The 19,700-nt window shown below is 28.9% G+C and overlaps 1 protein-coding gene across 1 annotated transcript in view; it reads left to right on the forward strand.

The window, feature by feature from the left end:
* Window positions 1-163: 163 nt before the first annotated feature.
* Window positions 164-19,700, forward strand: part of LOC119615955 (zinc transporter 8) — a 34,806-nt gene continuing 15,269 nt past the window's right edge. Inside the window, exons 1-5 of the mRNA XM_037972015.1 lie at window positions 164-220; window positions 1,591-2,320; window positions 7,387-7,518; window positions 10,455-10,617; window positions 15,624-15,777. Of these exons, the coding sequence (XP_037827943.1) occupies window positions 1,709-2,320; window positions 7,387-7,518; window positions 10,455-10,617; window positions 15,624-15,777 (1,061 nt within the window). The 5' untranslated portion in view covers window positions 164-220; window positions 1,591-1,708. The remainder of the gene's footprint in view (window positions 221-1,590; window positions 2,321-7,386; window positions 7,519-10,454; window positions 10,618-15,623; window positions 15,778-19,700) is intronic.

Genomic DNA, 19,700 nt, shown 5'->3' on the forward strand with positions numbered 1-19,700 from the left:
TTTTTCATTTAGGATTTATTTTCATTCATTCAGTCTAAAATGTCGAAGCGTTAAGGTGTGATCGCGTAATCGTGTGACCAAATGTGTACAAATAATAAATAATTAAAAATAACACAAATAAAGTAGAATTAATTAAACAAAAATAAAAATAGTAATTAATTGAATTTATAAATAATTGCATAAAGCAAAAAGATATCAACCACAACATAACAACTACAAAGTGAATAAATAATTAACTCATAAGCATAAAAACACATTGAAAAGTAAATAGAATTATATACATACAAATACATAAACATAGTAAATACTTATGTACTTTGATTAGTATCAATGATAAGGTGTTAATTGAAAACGTCATAAATTTTAATCAACTAAACATTGAGTTGCAAACTACAACATAGTTTACTTATGTGCACATGTATGTATGTATGAATGTAATTCAAATATGCATTATAGTGTGAGAAAAAATAATAAGAGTGCACAAAACTTGCTGTATTTTCTTAAATTTTTCCAAAAAAAAAGAATCTCATAGAGATTTTAAATATTGAAATTTTTATTATTTATATACTTTGGATAAATTTTATATCGATTAAGAATTTAAATATTAATATTTTTTTAATCTGTCCAGTGCTTAAAAAATATCGCATTTTGTAAATAAAATATACCTCTGTACTTTGTTTTTCATTAACAACTAAAACTTAAATATTATCATGAAAAGTTAATAAAAAACAACTTATGTGTTTTTTCCGTGTGACCACAGAAATGCTTTTACGTTTAAACGTGAATTTTAATCTTTATAATATGTACTATAATATAGTACATATGTATGTATGTATGTAAATGTATGTGTAATTATTAAGATTTTAATCATACTACTAATAAAAACTAATAACAAATTGTATCGTCATACATATTGACTTTAATTTCTTCGATAAAATTCATTTAATTAATTTGAAAAATTTTATAAATTAAAAAAAATTATCTATCGCTTAGCACCTTATTTAGAACCTTAATAGAAATCGCTATGCCAATTCTCATTAATCTATGTATGTATATATGTACATATGTGTCTAATATTACACTTTTTGAAATGGTAGAACAGCGGGAAATTAGTTTTTGAGTTTGTACATATCATTGTGCAAAAATGTTATTATTTGATTAAAATAATTTTGAAATAAATTCACTAGTTATTTTAAATAAGAGAGTTTAATCTAGTATTTAATTATTTTATAAATATTAATAACAACTCTTTAACTACATCATAAATAATATTTCATAAATTCACTAATTAAAGTTCTGATTAAAATAACTATCGCGTACAGATCCATTGTTGTTATACATAGTGTTATTGTATTAACGAAAAAACAAACAAAAACAAAATAAATGTTTATCGAAATTCCGAATGCATGAATGGCAAACAATAAAAAATAAAATTGAAATTATTATTATTATAATAACAACAATAACAAACTAAATATATTAAGTATAATGAGAAAAGTACAAATAAATTGTAGTTTTTTTTAACCCGTTAAATAATTAAAATAAATTAATAAACACAAAAAAATGAAATTATCTGTCCTAAAACAACAGCAACAATAGAACAATAACAACAACAACACATAAATTACTACATTCACACAGTATAACAGTAACACTTGTATCTACATGCAACTACACTACAGCTACAACAACAACACACGCACGCAACATGTCAAAGTATCACATTTTGAAAAATAGTGATTTCCACAATCATAATGATGATTCAACAACGACAAACGCCAGCAGCACAATTACTACAGTATCACCGCTTACAGACGATGAGGAAAATTTTGGCCTCTTTAACAGGAAGGGCGGCCACCACCATCAACATCATCATCACCATCATTCAACCGATCATGATCAATTAAGACACGAGAATTCAGGGCATCAACACAAACATCATCTTCAGAAAATATTCTATGACACTGATGACGATGATGATGATGTTGTTGTGGATAATCATTATAGTCACGATCACAGCGATTTATTATTAGTCAATGATAATCACGTTGAAGATCTCATTCAGTACAACAACAACAACAACAATATAATTGACAATAAAAAACAAACTATTTACACCAACAACAACATCGACAGCAACGACAATAATAATACGCCATCAACTACCGGTAAAATAATTTTCACAAACACTAACAATTTAATGACACCTTTGGATTCCGCTGCTACTGCTGCTGACGAATTTACAATGGAAATTCCATTGCTACAACAAAATTATAATAATAACAACAATGAAGAGAGAAGAAATAACTTCGCCCATAAAGTAAGTATAGTTTTTGTTTTTTCTATTTTATTTTATATATTTTTTTCTATTTTTATCTTTAAAATAAAATGCATTAAAATTTTTACACTGCAGTTGGAAAGAAACTTGTGATGAAATTATTTAGTTTTATTAGTTGCAGTATCTAAAAATATTTATCAGATACAAGTTCGTACGGGTACCTACTTTTCGTTCGATAAACAAAATCCGGAAAATGCTTTATTTATTTAAGATTATCACTCATTTTACCAATCAATAGCAACAAAAGCAAGAAAAACATTTTCTTTAAGAAAAGTAAACAAAACAAAAAATCTGTAATATAGATTTGCCGAACAGGTTTATTCTTCTTCCTCTACAAATAACTAAGAGATTTCTATACCTATACTTACTAAAAAGAGAAATTTAAGAGAATTTAATTTATTGTTATAGTATGCAGGGCTGCCAGTTGGATGTAGAAATAAATCGCTAAAATATATAGGAGAAACTTTAAATGTCAATTAAAATACTTCTGTGAATACAATATGGAATAAACATTTTTGAAAGCCCAGTATCCTTATTCCGTCCAAAAACATATTTTGGTTGTTTTTACCAAGTTTGGCAATACATTTTCAAATCTGGAAAATTTCATAATGAATAGGGGCCGATTTACCGCTTACGTGACCAAGTAAAATATATCGTAATATTCCATGATGGCATTCGATATCGAACAAGAAATCTAGTATAGTGCTGTTAAAGTATTGAGTAGTGGGTATCGAGTATCGAGTATTTGCCCTATTTTTTGGGTACTCAATACTAAAAAGTAGTTACTCAATACTTTCAAACTTGTATATGGATTTAACTTATTTAAATTTAACGGCTATGATGTGAAAAAATACAGCTCTACAACTAATACAGATCATATCATTATTAGAAATGCAACTCTTAGCAATATCAAATCAATCTAAAAATAATTTAAAAACTGCAATAATAGTTAAAAAGTTACAAATATTTATTGATGTCTGGTCTAACTTTTCTTAAAAAAAAGGAAAAATTTCTCGTTTTTAATTTAAAATAAAACCGTTAAAAGTATCGAGTAGTATTGAGTACCCAAACGAAAAGTATTGAGTAGTATTGAGTAATCAAAAGTAGTAGAATATTACAGCACTAATCTAGTAGTTTAAATTAATTTCGATAACGAAATGTGTTTGCAATACGAATGCTTATTCGATCACGGCTCACCGAATCTCTCCCGAATGAGACCAACGGGAAATGAATGTGTACAATCTCTAAAGGCTTAAAAAGGAAGGCTTAAAAAGCCTTCCATAACCATCATATGTCTGTCACTTCGTGTGTAACACCAAAGATTAATCTGAGACCCAACAAAGTATATATGTATATTCCGGGTCCATATAAAATTCTGAGTCGATTTAGCTCTGTCTATCTGCCTAAAACACGCTCACGTTAAAACTAAGCAAAGGAAATCAACCAAATTCACAGAAAATATTCATTATTGTCCTAAGCAGTTTGGTATTGAAAATGAGTAAAAATTTCAGACTACCTCGAAAAAAATTAGGTTTTTTCCTAATTCTCGAGTAGATAATTCGATGAATTATGGCACACGTTATTTCTAAAACAATCAATCCAAAATTCCCCATAGTCCCCAATACAAAGATACATATTCTCGGAAATGTTTTTATCGTAAATAACTTCGTCAAAAATATCGGTAGCAGCACAAAATTTTGCAGATGTGTATATAATGTGAACACAAATCATACTACCGACTTATATTTGTCTATAAACGCACATTTTTTTTGCTCAAAAGAAAGCTTAGACCATTTCCTTCAAGAGCTTTGTGATTACTTAGTCGGATGCGAGTGGAATATCTTTAGAAAAATATTTTAATTCAAAAAGTATTTTTTTATTTTTTTTTACATAAGCTCCTTGCATCTTAAAGGAAATTGTTTAACGGTCATCGGACGACATCGATTTTAAAAGTTGGGCCACTTGACACAAGATTGCCCATATATAAAAATAACTTCGACATATATCATTGACAAAGGCAGATATCGCTATAAAAATTTACATGAATGCATTTTGTCTATATAGGAATTATTTTGAAATTATTTTTGGATCAGTGCATAATTAATAATAGCTGTCATATCGTTATGGACTCGATCAAAGTTAGCTCCATGGATGTATAATTTATTAAATACGTATCTAAAAATATTTATGTAGATGGGTTTTCATAATAAGTAGCTTACAGGTGAATACTGAAATAACACCCAATTAAAAATTTTTAATTTTTTTCCAATACGAATGAATAAATAAATTTTGTACTCGATATAACAAATTTCTAAAATGTAAAAAACTTTGTTTAAAGTAATATTGTGATTATCTTCAAAAGAAAAGAGAGAAATGGAATTTTGCACCAATTAAAATGGTAAATTAATTCGTAATTTGTTTTTTTTTTTTTTTTTTTTAATACCAAAACAATTTATTTACGCAACCACCTTTATTAAACTAAAATATATTTTTTTAATCTAATTTTAATAAATTTCTTTCCAAAAATCCTAAATTTTGGTTTGCGTCTAATATTAATGAAAATAATTTCTAATTTTGCATACTGCAAAAAAAAAAATAAATAGAAATGGCCGCAAATCTTTATGAGTGCATTAAAAATTAAAAAAAAAAATAGACTTCTTGTCTTGTCTGCCTCTTCGTAACGTATGGGGTGACGATTGACTTCCTCGTAGGACAAGCACATGTTAAAATAGCTAGTCACATGGACAGTTGATGGCTAGGTGCAATCCTATGTGGTAGGTTAAATAGGAAGTTCGGGACTGTCCGACCGAACTGCTGGGTATGTTGATGAGTATGTATGTACATTCGAGTGATTCAAGCTTGTATGAAGGAAAAAATTGTTGTCTGACAGGCCGTCCCCCCTCTAGAATTGTTCTATGGGTTGTAAAACTATGTCATACAAAAAATTAGGCTGATTGGATAACGTTAACAGGTGGCGCAACAGTTTAGCTGTGCCTGCAATTTGAACTCGGCGGATTTCAAGAAAATCGCATTTTTTTGTAATATTTTAGAGAATACGTATTAATTCTTTACTGTTGCAAAATTGAAATAAAGTATTATCAGAGTATTATAGTCTAGATAATACAAAATATATATCCGAAGTTTTATTAAAATCGGACATTCTTAACCCATAAACTGTGGAGTTCAAAGGTCAAATTATCGAAATAATATTTATTAGTAGGCCATCTTTACCAAAAATGACTGGAATTTATCGTATATTGTCCGACATTTAAAATAGAGTAAAAAAGGTAGATTAACTCTTTATGGCACATGGGAACAATTTAACACCAAAGTTCAAAAATTCGAAAAACACTATCTATTTGAATAATGTTCTATATAATCAAAGGAATAACAGAAATAAAACAAAAAATTCTATAAGAATTATTGATCTATTTTTTACTATTAATAGCCTTTTCTATTGACCATAAATCATCATGAGATCTCCTAAAATTTTTGAAATTTGTTTAACAAATATTCAGAAAAACTGATATTGGAGATTTGAAACGGCCGTTGAAAAAATAAAACTTTTTTGGGGGTCGGGCAAAATTCGCAACTTCGTTTTTTTTTTTGAGCACTTAATGTACATTGCACAAGTGCACAGGTACCTTCCATTACTATATTTTTTCATTAATTTATAGAAAAGTTGTTATTTCGTTTATAAAAATTTTCGTCGACTTTTGGCCAGACCTAAAATGTGTCCATATACACAAAATATTTTTATGGTGTTCTAGATCTATTTTGCTTAAAATTTAAGTGTAATGACAGAAAAATATGCTAACATTACATAGTTAAGAAATTTAAGTTTTTACAGAAATTTAAAATATGGAGTAATTATCTTAAACCTTTATAGCCCATTCAGACTGAGTCGAAATTAAGTAATTTGGGTTCGAAATTATAAATGAAATCTTACCTGTTCAGACCGGTGTTTTTAACACTTAATCGGATTTGGCTTGTAAGCAAAATCCGTCCTTTTCCGTAAAATTATACTTATTTAAATTATATTTATTGTTTATATCTGGTTTTAAAATTTTTATTATTTTTTTTTGTTTTGGTACTTTTTATACTAAGACTGGGTGGTTCATTGGGATTTCAAGTTAATTTCAATGAAATTAAGCAAAATTACTTGATTTCCAATTAATAAAATGTATGGGAAATTACTTAATTTAGAATTGGTTTCGATCGAATGAATGGGATATTAGATATATTTCAAATTTATCGAAAACATAAATTTGAGTTTTTAATTAAATTGAGCAATATTATAGTTATAAATTACTATTCAACTTAAAATTTTTATTCTCCAATATTTAACAATATTTGCTAAATTTTGGAGTATTTAAAGAAAATACCCCTTAATAACAAAAAGTCAGTTTGCCCAAAAATCACAGAATTTTGCAAAAAAAAAATGTCAGTTGAAATAAAATCCTACTATTTCCGACAAACAGATTCTTAAAGTTTCATACAAGGAAGAGGTCGGACTTTTTTTAAAAGCTTATATGAAGTTATACCATACATCTATGTTTTACGTACCCTCACATTCTATTTGGGTCAGCTTTTTACGTTAATTATTAAAGTACTTCCTGTTATCTTTCATATCCAAGATTAATTTTTTAATTTGTTTTTTCGCTTAAATTGAAAAAAGAATCTGAAAAATCTGTATTCGGAATTACATTTTATTTTTTTTTTTTATTAAAGAAGCAACCTTAGTGGCTTGTTATTAAAGAGTAATTTAATGTTGATGAACACAAAATTCATTTTCTATAGCTCCAAAGTATGGCCTACAATACTTCATTGAAAAATTTGTTAAAATGCGACATCAAAAAAAAAAATAATTTTGACCAAAGAAAGTGATCGTCTGAACCATAGTGCAGTGTTGTGAAAAGCAATTCCTATTCAATTGATGATAATTCTAGCTAGAAAATTAGTACTAAATGTAGTTATTATTTATGTACAATATTAATATTTTATTTAGATTTTGTATGATTTTATAAAAATAATTTTTTTTTCTACAGCAGCAACAGTATGATTTTGAATGCGTTTGCTTGTGTCAACAAAAAGGATTTGCTTCCAACCTCAAGACTAATTCAACGAAGAATGCTAAATCAAAAATCCTCTGGGCCATTGCTCTGTGTTGCATATTTATGGTAAGTACTATCACTTCAGCATTTGCTTGTAGTTCAATTGTTAATGTAGATCAACAGCAGCAGTACCTAATGCAATTGTTTTTTTTTAACATATAATAGTTATGGCATATCCAATATTAAAGTGTCACAATCCTGGAGGCAGGGAACTGCTCCGGATTATGAACCGTTTTTAAATCTGAACTAATCTAAAGATACCTAAATTACCATATCATTCCCTTGCGTGTAATATAAAAAAATAGAAAAATTATCCTTTTATTCTTCGACCCAGCTCGGTAAATATTGGCCCCGGTACAAAAATTTTCAAAAATGGTATCTTAGAATGAAATAAACTTTACCATCAGTAGAGCACAAAAAGCTCCATACACAGGGGGCCACTCTAATATTCATTTGTATTGATATGTCTGACTTTCCCAGCAGTTCGATAAAGATTCAATGCATCCGAAAAAAACAGTTTTTTCCACTAACGTCTATCCACCTGGTTGGCTCTAATTCGTCTTTCGTCACGGAAGTTCTCTTTGTAAACGAGGGTGAAGATAATCGTCACTTTAGTGTCCCCTTTGTAAGCGAGAGAGTGAACATTTAAAAAACAAACTTAAGCTTTTTGTCTGTCTCTTCATAATCTATGGGGTGACATTTTACTGCATCGTTGGACAAGCACATGTTAAGAAAGCTAGTCACCTGGTCAGCCGGTGGATAGGGGTAATCCTAAGTGGTAGGTTAAATAGGTAGTTCGGGGCTGTCTGACCGAACTGTTGGGTGTTCCTGTGTTCCTATAACAAATGTAAATATGTATATTCTGAAGTGTTATAGATAAGAAGCCGATTTAGCTTTGTCCTTCCTTATATTTCTAATATTTTATGACACCTATTTCTTAAATAAATTTTTAAAAAATTATGAAATTTAAAAAATCAGGGGCCAAAACGTCGCTCTCATTTAACTTTAAATAAAATATAGAAAATACTAGACATTTTTGTATGTGGCGCATAATTTTCAGTACACATATCAAAAGAAACAAATTTTGAGTAATGCCAGTTTTGCAGTAAATGGATGATACATACATACATACATATTTTAGTTCAAATAAAAATATGATCAAGGAGGGTTTATAATATTCTACACAGTAAAAAATCGCTATCACTCTTATGTATTTTATTTTTCATTTCTTTTTATACATACATACTTAAAAATGTACATACATATATACGTACAGTTAATCTCAAAAATAAGTATACAGAAATACTGACAATTGGTTTTATTTAAAAAAGGATATTATTTTTTCAAAAATCAAAAAAGTAACATATTTATTTATTAAAAACAATTATGATAATTATTATTCACTACTTTTTTCCGGGTTATTTTGGTTACTTGAGTTCTCATTTAAGGTGTAGTTAAATAGGTACAAAATTTACGCCACAAAAGTAAGTATACAGATAATTTCAATATGTATTTGGCTTAATGATATTAACAAAATTCATGAAAATTTTACCTGTTTGAATGTAATTATTTTATAATAAAATATTCTGTACACTATAACATGGAAAAAATTCACTTTTTGTTCCGAAAAATTGAAATTTTTGGTAATTGATCTGAATATTATTTATAGGAGCATTTTTTCCTATTTAAGAACATTAAACCCCCGGAGTTTTGGATCGGGTATTCAATAATATCCCTCGTTTGTTCATTATGATGCATTGGAAGACGATATTTTAACTTTTAAATTAATTGTTTCTTTACAATAATTACAATCCATTGCGGAACATTGCCGTTTTTAACATAGTATAGCGTACATATTCGATATTTAACGGCGATTTCCTAAAATTTATGTCTTAAAATGCGATATTAATAATATTTGCACTAGTATCCATTAATTAAAACAAGTTTTTTGGTTCCAATCATCCATTACACACTCCTAAATACTACCAATAATCGTCAAATGGTGACCATGTCAATAACTTACACTACATATCGGTTCTGAAATTGATTATTGTCCAAAATAGTAAGATTTTTATATTAAATCAGGCTCAATTGGTGGTATGAATACGAATTGAACAATTTTGAACACGGATACATCTTAATTTGTTGCTAGAACAAATAAAATGTCCGATCCATAAAACATGGTTATTGTATCGAGTATATCAAGATATGATTGGTAGCATTATTGTATGCTTTGGAAATCGGAGTATTTGGAAAACCTGTTTAAATTAAAGAAAATATATAGAATTATCCAAATTTTAAAGTTTATGTTGTAAGTCTTAAGAAATCGGAGTTAAATTTCGGGTTTTTAAGAACGTACTGTGTTCAAAATGGCCAAATCCATGCATATAACATTAATTTCGAAATAACAACTCTTTTCAAAAGTTAAAAATTCTATTTCCAATGCATCATTTGGAGGGTTCAACGACCACCAGATCCACAATCCGGGGTCTAAAGTGGAAAAAAAATCGTAGAAATAAGAAAAAACTGTTCTACTAATTAATTCCGGAGCCAATCGGCCCAAATTTCAAGATTTCGGAACTAAAAGTAGATTTTTTCCAAGTTATTGTTTAAAAAATATTTTATTAAAAAGTAATTATATTAATACAAGTAAAATTTTCATAAATTTTGTTAATATCATTAAACCAAATATATACTGAAATGATCTGTATACTTACTTTTGTGACGTAAATTTTGCACCTTATTAACTTTAGCTTAAATGAGAACTCAAAGAACCAAAATATGAAGAAAAAAAGTAGTGAATAATAATTATCATAATTGTTTTTAATAAATAAATGTGTTACTTTCTTGTTTTTTGAGAAAATAATATGTTTTTTTAAATAAAACCAATCGTTAGTATTTCTGTATACTTATTTTTGTGATTAACTGTATGTGTAAACAATGAAACATTATTTCTCTCTTAACTTATGTTTCCTTTCGTTTGCATTCTATTTTACATACAGGTTGTTGAATTCCTGGGTGGTTATTTAGCCGGAAGCTTAGCCATCATGACGGATGCCGCACATTTAGCATCAGATTGTATTAGTTTCGTTATTGGTCTAGTAGCCATTTGGTTGGGCAGCAAACCACCGGATGCAAAAATGTCATTTGGATATAAACGATTTGGTAGGTAAACATCTTTAAAAGACACTTATTTTATGCAATAAGCTTATACACATATTTGAAATATGACATGTAAAATAATTAAAATTAAAAACATTTATTTACACTAGTTTACAACGATTTTGCTCATGATATAAAACTTATATGGATTTCTTTATTTATGACGTCTAAGTTCACAAAAATATTGGAAAAAGTCTAGGTTGTAAAATTTTTGAATTATTCATTAAGAAAGAATATGCAGAAAAGGGTTAAATTAGGAGCAAAAAAAACTGAATATGTAGAGTTTTAGTTGTTTTTTTAAGAAATTATATTTGTCTTACTCACAACAATCTAACAATGATTTTATTGTCACAAAAACATTGAAAATTCAGCTGAATTAATCTTAAATTTTGATGAAAAGATGTTTGGTTTATCCCTCATACTCATAAGAATGTAAAAAATGAATTATGAGGATTATATTCAAATCCGTAAGTTAATAATTCTATAATAAACTGTGAAGAATATTTTCGATTTTTTTCTCAATTTTTTAAACCTTTCTGTATCTGTCCTAAAATTTATATTTTTAATTTTTTTAAGCTGATTGTTAGGTTCTCAAAAAAGGCACATTCGCCCAAAAATCAGCACTCATTTTCAAATATTTGGTCAACATCACTAAAGGAAAATGCAAAATTATTTCTCTTAATCTTAAAATGTTGACGTATAGGAAAAAATTAAAATTTGTTAATTAACTATTGGACATAGCACTTTTAAAAATATATAAACTAGTGTTATTATTCGTTATTCGCGTTAATATTCAGTTCATTTTGAATAACATCTCAGCAAAAACTTAGATTGAAAAGTAATGAGTTAAAATACTAGGGCTCCAGAGTATTTTTTTCCTTGTGGTGAGTTTGCAGTTCTTGTTCGGTTTTTTATAACATTTAACACTATCCGACAAAAATAAGTACCTGGGAAGTGATACTATTTTTCTGAAAGGTGGATCCGAGTAGCACAAGAATATGTTTTAAAAATTTGCCAAACACCTACAAAATCTTGAATTACGGGTAAAAAACCGGATTTTCGTACCTTTAAGCACTTATAAGTCATAAATCCGTGGAGAAACTTAAATTCGGCATCTCAACCGAATTTAAGTTTCTCCACGGATTTAGAAAGCAGCAGCTGAGGCCTTTATAACGACATATATGATGTTTAAGTAATCTGGAGAGATATGTGTGAATTTCATCAGCAAACATATTTTTGATTTTAGTTTTGCACCGTTGTCAAAGTTTGGAGGTGTTTTTTGGAAGTATTTTGATTAGAAACACTTGTCTATTCATTAGTAAAACACAACTGTGTTTTTAAAAAACCGTTAGCAATTGACAAAGTTATTTATTTTTCTTAATACAAAATTGTTCAATAATTGATTTATATGGGGGATAGTGTTAAATATGGACCGATCCTCGAAAAATTTGGTGGAAGGAATTATGTTTATATAAAAGTTATTTATGCTGAATTTCATCGTGATACACACAGAAAACAGTTTGGTTGGAAATCAGTTACAGCAATTATTTATTTGTAATCCTAAGTGTTATTTTGTTGCAATTAAAAAAATTTGCTGAATACAATAGTTTTTCTGTATTTATAACAATTAAATTATAAATGTGATTGAATTACTATTCGAACCAAAGTTTATTTAGTTAACATAATCAATGTGTTGTTGAAAAATTTTATTTGAAAATATTGGCAGAGACAACCGAATTTTAAAACTATGATTTGATGTTTACAATCCTAAATTTGGTAAATACAATGGAACATTTTGGTAGAGATATTATAAAATTATATTCGGAACTCACAACCGAAATTTTTGTTGATTTTATTTGACATTTTTAATAATATTTAAATAGTTTCAAAGCAAAATATTAAAACAATCAAAATAAAACAAGATATTGCACGAATTATAATATAATGCGGAAAATAAGAGGCCGCCCGCACTTATTTTTGCATCCCTAATTGCCAAATATTTTGAAAAGGTCTAACGTTCACACGCTTCTGCAAATAAACATTTTAAAAGCCGCGAAGGTAAGAAAAATGCTATGTTCCATTCCGAAACAACATCTTAACTTAACTTTTGACAATTGTTTCTTTAGAAAAAGGACCGCAATTCAATGCCATTACGAGGATTTGCAAATGCATAACTTACATATGAAGATACATTTATACTACTTCAGTTTTTATATATCAAGTTTCTTTGAACCTGTACGCATCAAAATGATTACCAATTTCAAATCTTCGATGATTTGTCCTCCAGTACATCATACGGCATATACTTACATATGTCTACATTAGGAGATACATATGTATGTATTTTTATTTTTATTCTGAATTTAGGAAATATATTTCCTAAAATTACGTTTGTATTTTTCATGTACCCTTTTTCTAGTATACTTTTTGGCGTTCAATAAAATAAATTTTAAACAAAAAAATTAATTTGAATTTTATTTGAACCAAAAAACAAATTGTCTTCACTCATAATTGAAGTTGTGTCAACCGATAATATCGGTTATGCCAATCGAATTTCATAACAGTTCTTATAACCGACCAAATTCGATTGGCAACAAATTTGGTCGTAACAACGAATCTGTTTTCTCTGTGTATTAATATTAAAAGGAGAATTGTGGAATTCAAGTAATTCCTGAAGGGGGGTTTGTGTGGAGACTAAGTCAAATAAGTCCGTATTGTCTAAGGAATCAGATTACAGCAAACTCATTTATACTCCATAGTTCCCATACAAATCCGCATTCAGAAAATGACTTTAATTCCATAATTCTCTTAATTAAATTAATATCAAGATGAAATTCAGCATAAATAACTTTCATGTAAATCTAAATCCTTCCACCAAATTGTTTGACGATCGGCCCATATTTAACTCTATTCCCCATATGAAGCATCCTTCAGAATATCAGTTTTTGAACAATTTTGTATTAAGAAAATTATCAATAACGTCGTGATTTTTAAAACCAAAGTTGCGTTTTACTCATGACATGGGTTTCTTATCAATAAATAAGTAGTGCGGTTCCTGTATAAAATACTTCCAAAAAACATCTCCAATCTTGAACAACGGTACAAAACTAAAATCAAAAATACTTTTGCTGATGAAATTCACACATATCACACCAGGTTACTTAAACATCATATATGTCATTATAAAGGCTTCTGCTTTCTAAATCCGTGGAGAACCTTAAAATCGGTTGAGATGCATCTAAGTTACTGACTTATAAGTGCTTAAAGGTACGAAAAAAAAAAAAGTTTTTTATCCGTAACTCAAGATTTTGGATTTGTTTGGCAAATTTCAAAAACATACTCTTGTTCTACTCGGATCCACCTTTCAGAAAAATAATATCACTCTCCAGGTATTTCAATTTTCGCTTATTTTGTCTCACTCTGTAATCTAATAAACAAATTTTAATTCATTAGCAAAACTTAAAATAAAACCAAGTATTATATTGGCCCTTTAGAACAGAAATGAGATTAATGAGTAAAATGAAAAAGAAAGAAAAAGTTAAGATTTTTAAATCTTTATATAATGCCTTATAAATCGTTGTTATCGCACATTTTAGAAAGTGGAATTAATATTTTCTTATCAAATGTTCTTTATTTGTGAAAATGAAATAATTTTACCGCTAGTTCTTAGATAAAATTATTTTAAATTTAAATGCGTAGATTTTGTATATCGATATCGAAATGTTAATTGAGTTATAAATAGAGAAATAATTTAAAAGGAATCATATAGAATTTATTTGATATAAACATAAATGTAAAAGTTATTAACGTCATATTTAAAATTATGCAATTACGCATTCAATGACAAATAGCAAATTTCTTGAGGGATGAGTTAAAAAGAAACACCCAACTGACCTCTTTTACCAAACATTATTTCACAAAATGCATTGGTATAACCACAAATATTGCATTTATTGACACATAAATCGAACAAACCTCAATTACATAAAAACAAACTTAATTAGTATAAGATTTTTGTTGGAATTAGGGCCATTATTACAACTTGCCTTTAATGTTCGTAATAATAAAAGGTAACTTTAATTAAAGTGAGGAATAAAGTGAACTTTAAATATTTTCATTATTACAACATAATTTTTAATATACAAAAACCGTAGCATACTTTTGGCCGTTAATAATATTTTTCATATGAAAAATGACATTAAATTTATTTTTTATTAATATTTTAAAAAAAATGATTAAAGCTTCCGTTAAAAGTTAAAAGTAACGTGATCTTCCCGTTAGCCTATCGGACACTTTTATCTAACGTTGACTTGTAATAACGAAAAACACATTATCTGTACGATAACTTCCTAACTTTAGTTATTGGCAAGTTATAATAATGGGCCTTAGCAATATAGCGATAAGTTAATAAATAAATTAAAAAACAATACATAGTTTCAAACAGCAGAATTTTGACAGTCATTTTCAATAACGTATAACCACGTGATCGGTTCTATATCACCTTTCATAATGAATGTACTCTTTGTAAACGAGTGAAAATGTTGGTGTCACCTTTGTAAGCGAGAACGGAGACAGTCGTCACTTTACTGTTCCCAAGTAGTCTAGAGATTGGGCACTCAATAAATAAACTTAAGAAAAAAGGTTCAAGCTTACCGACTGTCTCTTCGTAATCTATGGAGTGACGAAGTAGTCACGGTGACATGTGGTACCTTTAATAGCTAGTTCGGGACTGTCCGGCCGAACAGCTGGGTCATCATACCTTTATTCGTATAAGTATATATTAAGTGTAATTTATTAAAAATTTTATTAGTATAAATACATGAGTTAAACCTGCTCAAAAGGCAAGAGTTTTAAAATTATTCAGATGTTTACATTCACAGATGATCTAATCATATTTGGAGTGGTAAATACTTTTTTTTTCAGGACAGTTTTAATGTTATGTTATATAATCAAAATGATTTGAATAAATAAATGGTAAATCGGTTTAATTGAAATTGTTTCATTTACAGAGGTCATGGGCGCAATTGTATCGATTTTGGGCATTTGGATACTGACCGCAACTTTGGTTTTAGTGGCGATACAGCGCATTTATTCGAACGACTATGATTTGGATGCAAATACTATGATGACCATTTCTGGTATTGGAATTTTAATTAATATCATGTAAGTGTGTGTGCGCGTTCAAATGTATATATGTATATTTATGTATATGTACACTAGGGTGGCAATGAAAAATCAAGTTTGACTTTTTCAATATATTGTGCCACATGTGAGTTTTAGACTTCAAGGTACCAACAATCTGTTCGAATATAGTTTAAATTGGAAAAAAAAAATCGTCATAAGTTAATTTCATTGTCACCCTAATGTACACATACATATGTATCTCTGTTTATTCATATACATATATACTTATATTGTAAATGTAAATATAATGTGGTTATGGATGTTGATGGCATTTAACTACATACATTAGGGTGGTCCGAAATAAAACTGCAGATGTTCCCAACGAAAATAAAAGTCTAATTGAATCTAAAAATACGTTTTCCAAAAAAATGTTTTTTTGCGTAAATTATAGATGAGCTGGATCAACGGATACAGACGTCTCTTTTTAGAGAATTTTGTAATTTTATATACAAATTTTATCCAAATATAAATACATATTGGGAATTTCATGTCAAGTGACCCAACTTAAAAAATCGATTTTTACGAAATTTGCACTAAGGTTAGTACTATTGGATAGTAGGTCAGACACAGCTCTATCAGTAAAGAACTGCAGAACTTAGCGGAGGATAGTAAGCCGGATACAAATTTTTAGCTCTAAAGGCCAAGAACTGCCGGAGTCAGAGGGGGTCAAAGTTGGACATTTTGGTCATTGGTCCTAGCAAAAATTGTCCAAAGGAGTTCAGATAGCTATTCCTTCACTCCACTAAGTAATCACAAATCTTTCAAAGACAATGGCCTAAACTTTCTTTTGATGGATATTTGTGTCCGGCCTACTATCCCATAGTACTAACCTTGGTACAAAATTCATCCAAATCGGAAGACATCGATTTTTAAAGTTGGGTCACTTGACACGAAATTCATATTATGCTAATTAGGTATAATATGAAAGCTCTTTAAAGAACGCTTCGAGCGAGGCATATGCAATACTCCACAGTGGGGCAGAATGGAAATTTTTTGGAAATAAATCTGGCATTTCTAAACGGCTGATACGATCGGGATAAAATTTGGCGTGAGCGTAGCCAAGGAGTATTCGAGTTTAAGTTTTGAAGATGAACCCTGCAGATGCCCCAGGGACGGCGCTGTGGCGGCTCAAAGTAGGGTACCTACGACATGTAAAATTTTTTAACTCGTGCCATTCTTTTGTTTTTCACCCAAATACAAAGATTTTTATATTTTGTGAAAGCGCTCGACGAGATCTTGAAAAAACATGCTTGGACATACTACTTATCTCTTATAATATCCGAGTTATAGGCATTTAAAAATTTAGTGATACAAAATTTACCATACCTTGGTCCGCCTTTTTTTGAATACCGGGCGTAATTTTGGACCAAATGGACTCAATTTTTTCTTGTTAGTTAGACAACAAAATTTCCAATAATATACAAAAAAATTCAGATCAATATCGTTTACAGATCCAAAAATATACGTTTTTTAATTTAAAAATTCAAAAAATTTTAGATTTTTGGCGTTTTTTGCCAAAAATGTGTCTTAACTCTTTTATTAATAAACTAAAATTTTTATTAAGAGCATATAACAATTTTATAGTTTTCTAAAAGGTATCTTTACGCAGAACGCTTTGGCGTAAAAAACTTGTCCTATTTTTTGAAAATGTTGCCACTGCGTCCTTCCAAATATGACCTATTTTTTATCAAAACTTCAACTTTGGGCGACATGTTCTAAAATCCCAAAGCTGGGATCAGAAAACTGAAAGCAGTTTTGGAAACCTCAATATGTTTTCTATTTACTCCAAAAGTATTTTCCCAGCCCTGAAAGAAATGTGGACCCTATGGGCAAAAAAGTAAAAAATCCCATTTTTGGGATTTTCATTCCTATATTTGGGAATTGCGGGATGCCCTTTGACCTTTTTTGTCATATATTACATATTTGTTTAATTTCTAAAACTATGATTTATATCAAAATTTTAATAGGATCGCAGATAGCTACAACAATTTAGTCCATATTTATCCCTTAATATCATTTTTTAGTTAGATATGGAAATTCTCGACCCTTTACAAAAAATTTCAAGCCAATATCTCAATTACATTCAAAAATATGTTCATTTAAACCTGTGTCCTTTAATTTCATCTTTTTCATATTTTAGTATTATGTATGACAGAACATACATTTGGTGTTGAATAAAATATTTGGACAATTTTTAAAAATTATTTAGTTAATTATTTTATTATAATATTGTATATAAAATAAAAAAAATTATAATTTTATTATGAGCCACGCACAACAACACCTAAATCACCCCACACGAAATATAAAACACAATTTAATACAATATCATCAGTTAGTATAATAGCTTTTTTTATTTGAACTGTTTATCTTAAACATAATACAATTAATTCTTACAACCTACTTATATAGTTAATTCCTAACACTACTTATTTTCTATAAAATAATCTGTCATATCGGTATACATATCCAGAAGGTAATATAAGTCCTTTAAATCTTCCTTGTTTTGAGATGATAGAGTTTCATAACAAATCCATCTTTTTCGCATAGTTGAAAGAACAGGATCAGAAGATAGAAGTAAACTATTAAAAATATCTTCATTCTGTGATTGCCTGGAGCATTTTCTTGAGCTGAATAGTTGAACATGCTTAGAATCTCGATTCCTCGCTTCCTGGGCTTCTTCTGTTAACTCTCCAAGTGGAAGAATATTCGATTCAATTATTATTTGACCATGACACAATACTTTGTGTACTGTTGGTGTTAGTTCCCTCCATGGATACAGAGATACAAGTAATTTAGAAATTTCAGATGTGTATTCCCCAAATCGATTTTCATTAATTTTATGTTTACTATTCAGTGCCATTAAAATAGTTTTAACTCTTCGAAGCAACTCCTTGTCGATTCCAGTTATTTTTGAAGTAATTTCAAAATCACGAATAAACCTTCTCGCCGTATTACCGTCATTTGTACTACCGCAACTTGAAAGTGGTTTGTCGATGTTTAATCCCATCTGAACTTTAAATTCTTCTTGGATTCTGCGTTTTTCCGCAGGTCTCAGTTCTTTCAATTCTTCATTATTTTTTGTTGATTTAGTAGGATAGTTTGTTTTTTTTTCCTGGATCGCCTTGTATGATGGTAATATATTGTGTCCTTTTTCATGCAGAGCTTTCCTTAATATTTGGTACTTATTTCGACTGGGACCCAGTTCCAACATAAGCGCTATTGCTTCCTCTTCAGTAAAATTTGATTATGATGTTGGAGTTGGTATACTTTCCACAATTCGCTTAAGTCGTTTTGGTGATGCATTAGGAAGAATAGTTGCAATATGTACGACATCCATAGGTTGGTTTTCCTTTTTCAGCATTTCGTTAAATGTATCAGCAATTTCCTCATTTGAGATTGAAAAAAGTTTTTGTGTGACCCTCTTTTTTTTTACCTTGAACATAAGTCTTCGTATGACTTGCAAGGCGCTCCTGTTGATGTGTTGTAAGTTGAGATTTCCGTAGTAGTTTCCATCCAACTACAAAATTTTAATCGAAATTTCTTTTGATTTCCATCCACAGACTTACTTTTTACATCAAAAAGTTTTAAAAAGTTTTCAATTTTTGATATGCCTGTTTTGTCTACTTTTCTACTATATGTAGTTTTTATATAATTTGAAATGTCTTCAATTCTTTCTGGCCCTTTTGAAGATATACTCCATAAAACGGAACACAACTCTTCGTACTTTAATGTAATCTTCATTGTAGATTTATTAAATATGGTACTTAAAATCTGAGAAGTTTACTTATATACCAATTCTTGTCATTTCCGATACAGGTATTCCAAAGTAAAAAATTACGAATTGTCTACCTATTAACATTTAGGACTATATTACTATAACCTGTAATTCAGTCATTGAT

This window comes from Lucilia sericata, unplaced genomic scaffold (assembly GCF_015586225.1).
Source record: "Lucilia sericata isolate MDLA Ls3-8-SP2 unplaced genomic scaffold, ASM1558622v1 Contig000002F_arrow, whole genome shotgun sequence".
NCBI lineage: Eukaryota > Metazoa > Arthropoda > Insecta > Diptera > Calliphoridae > Lucilia > Lucilia sericata.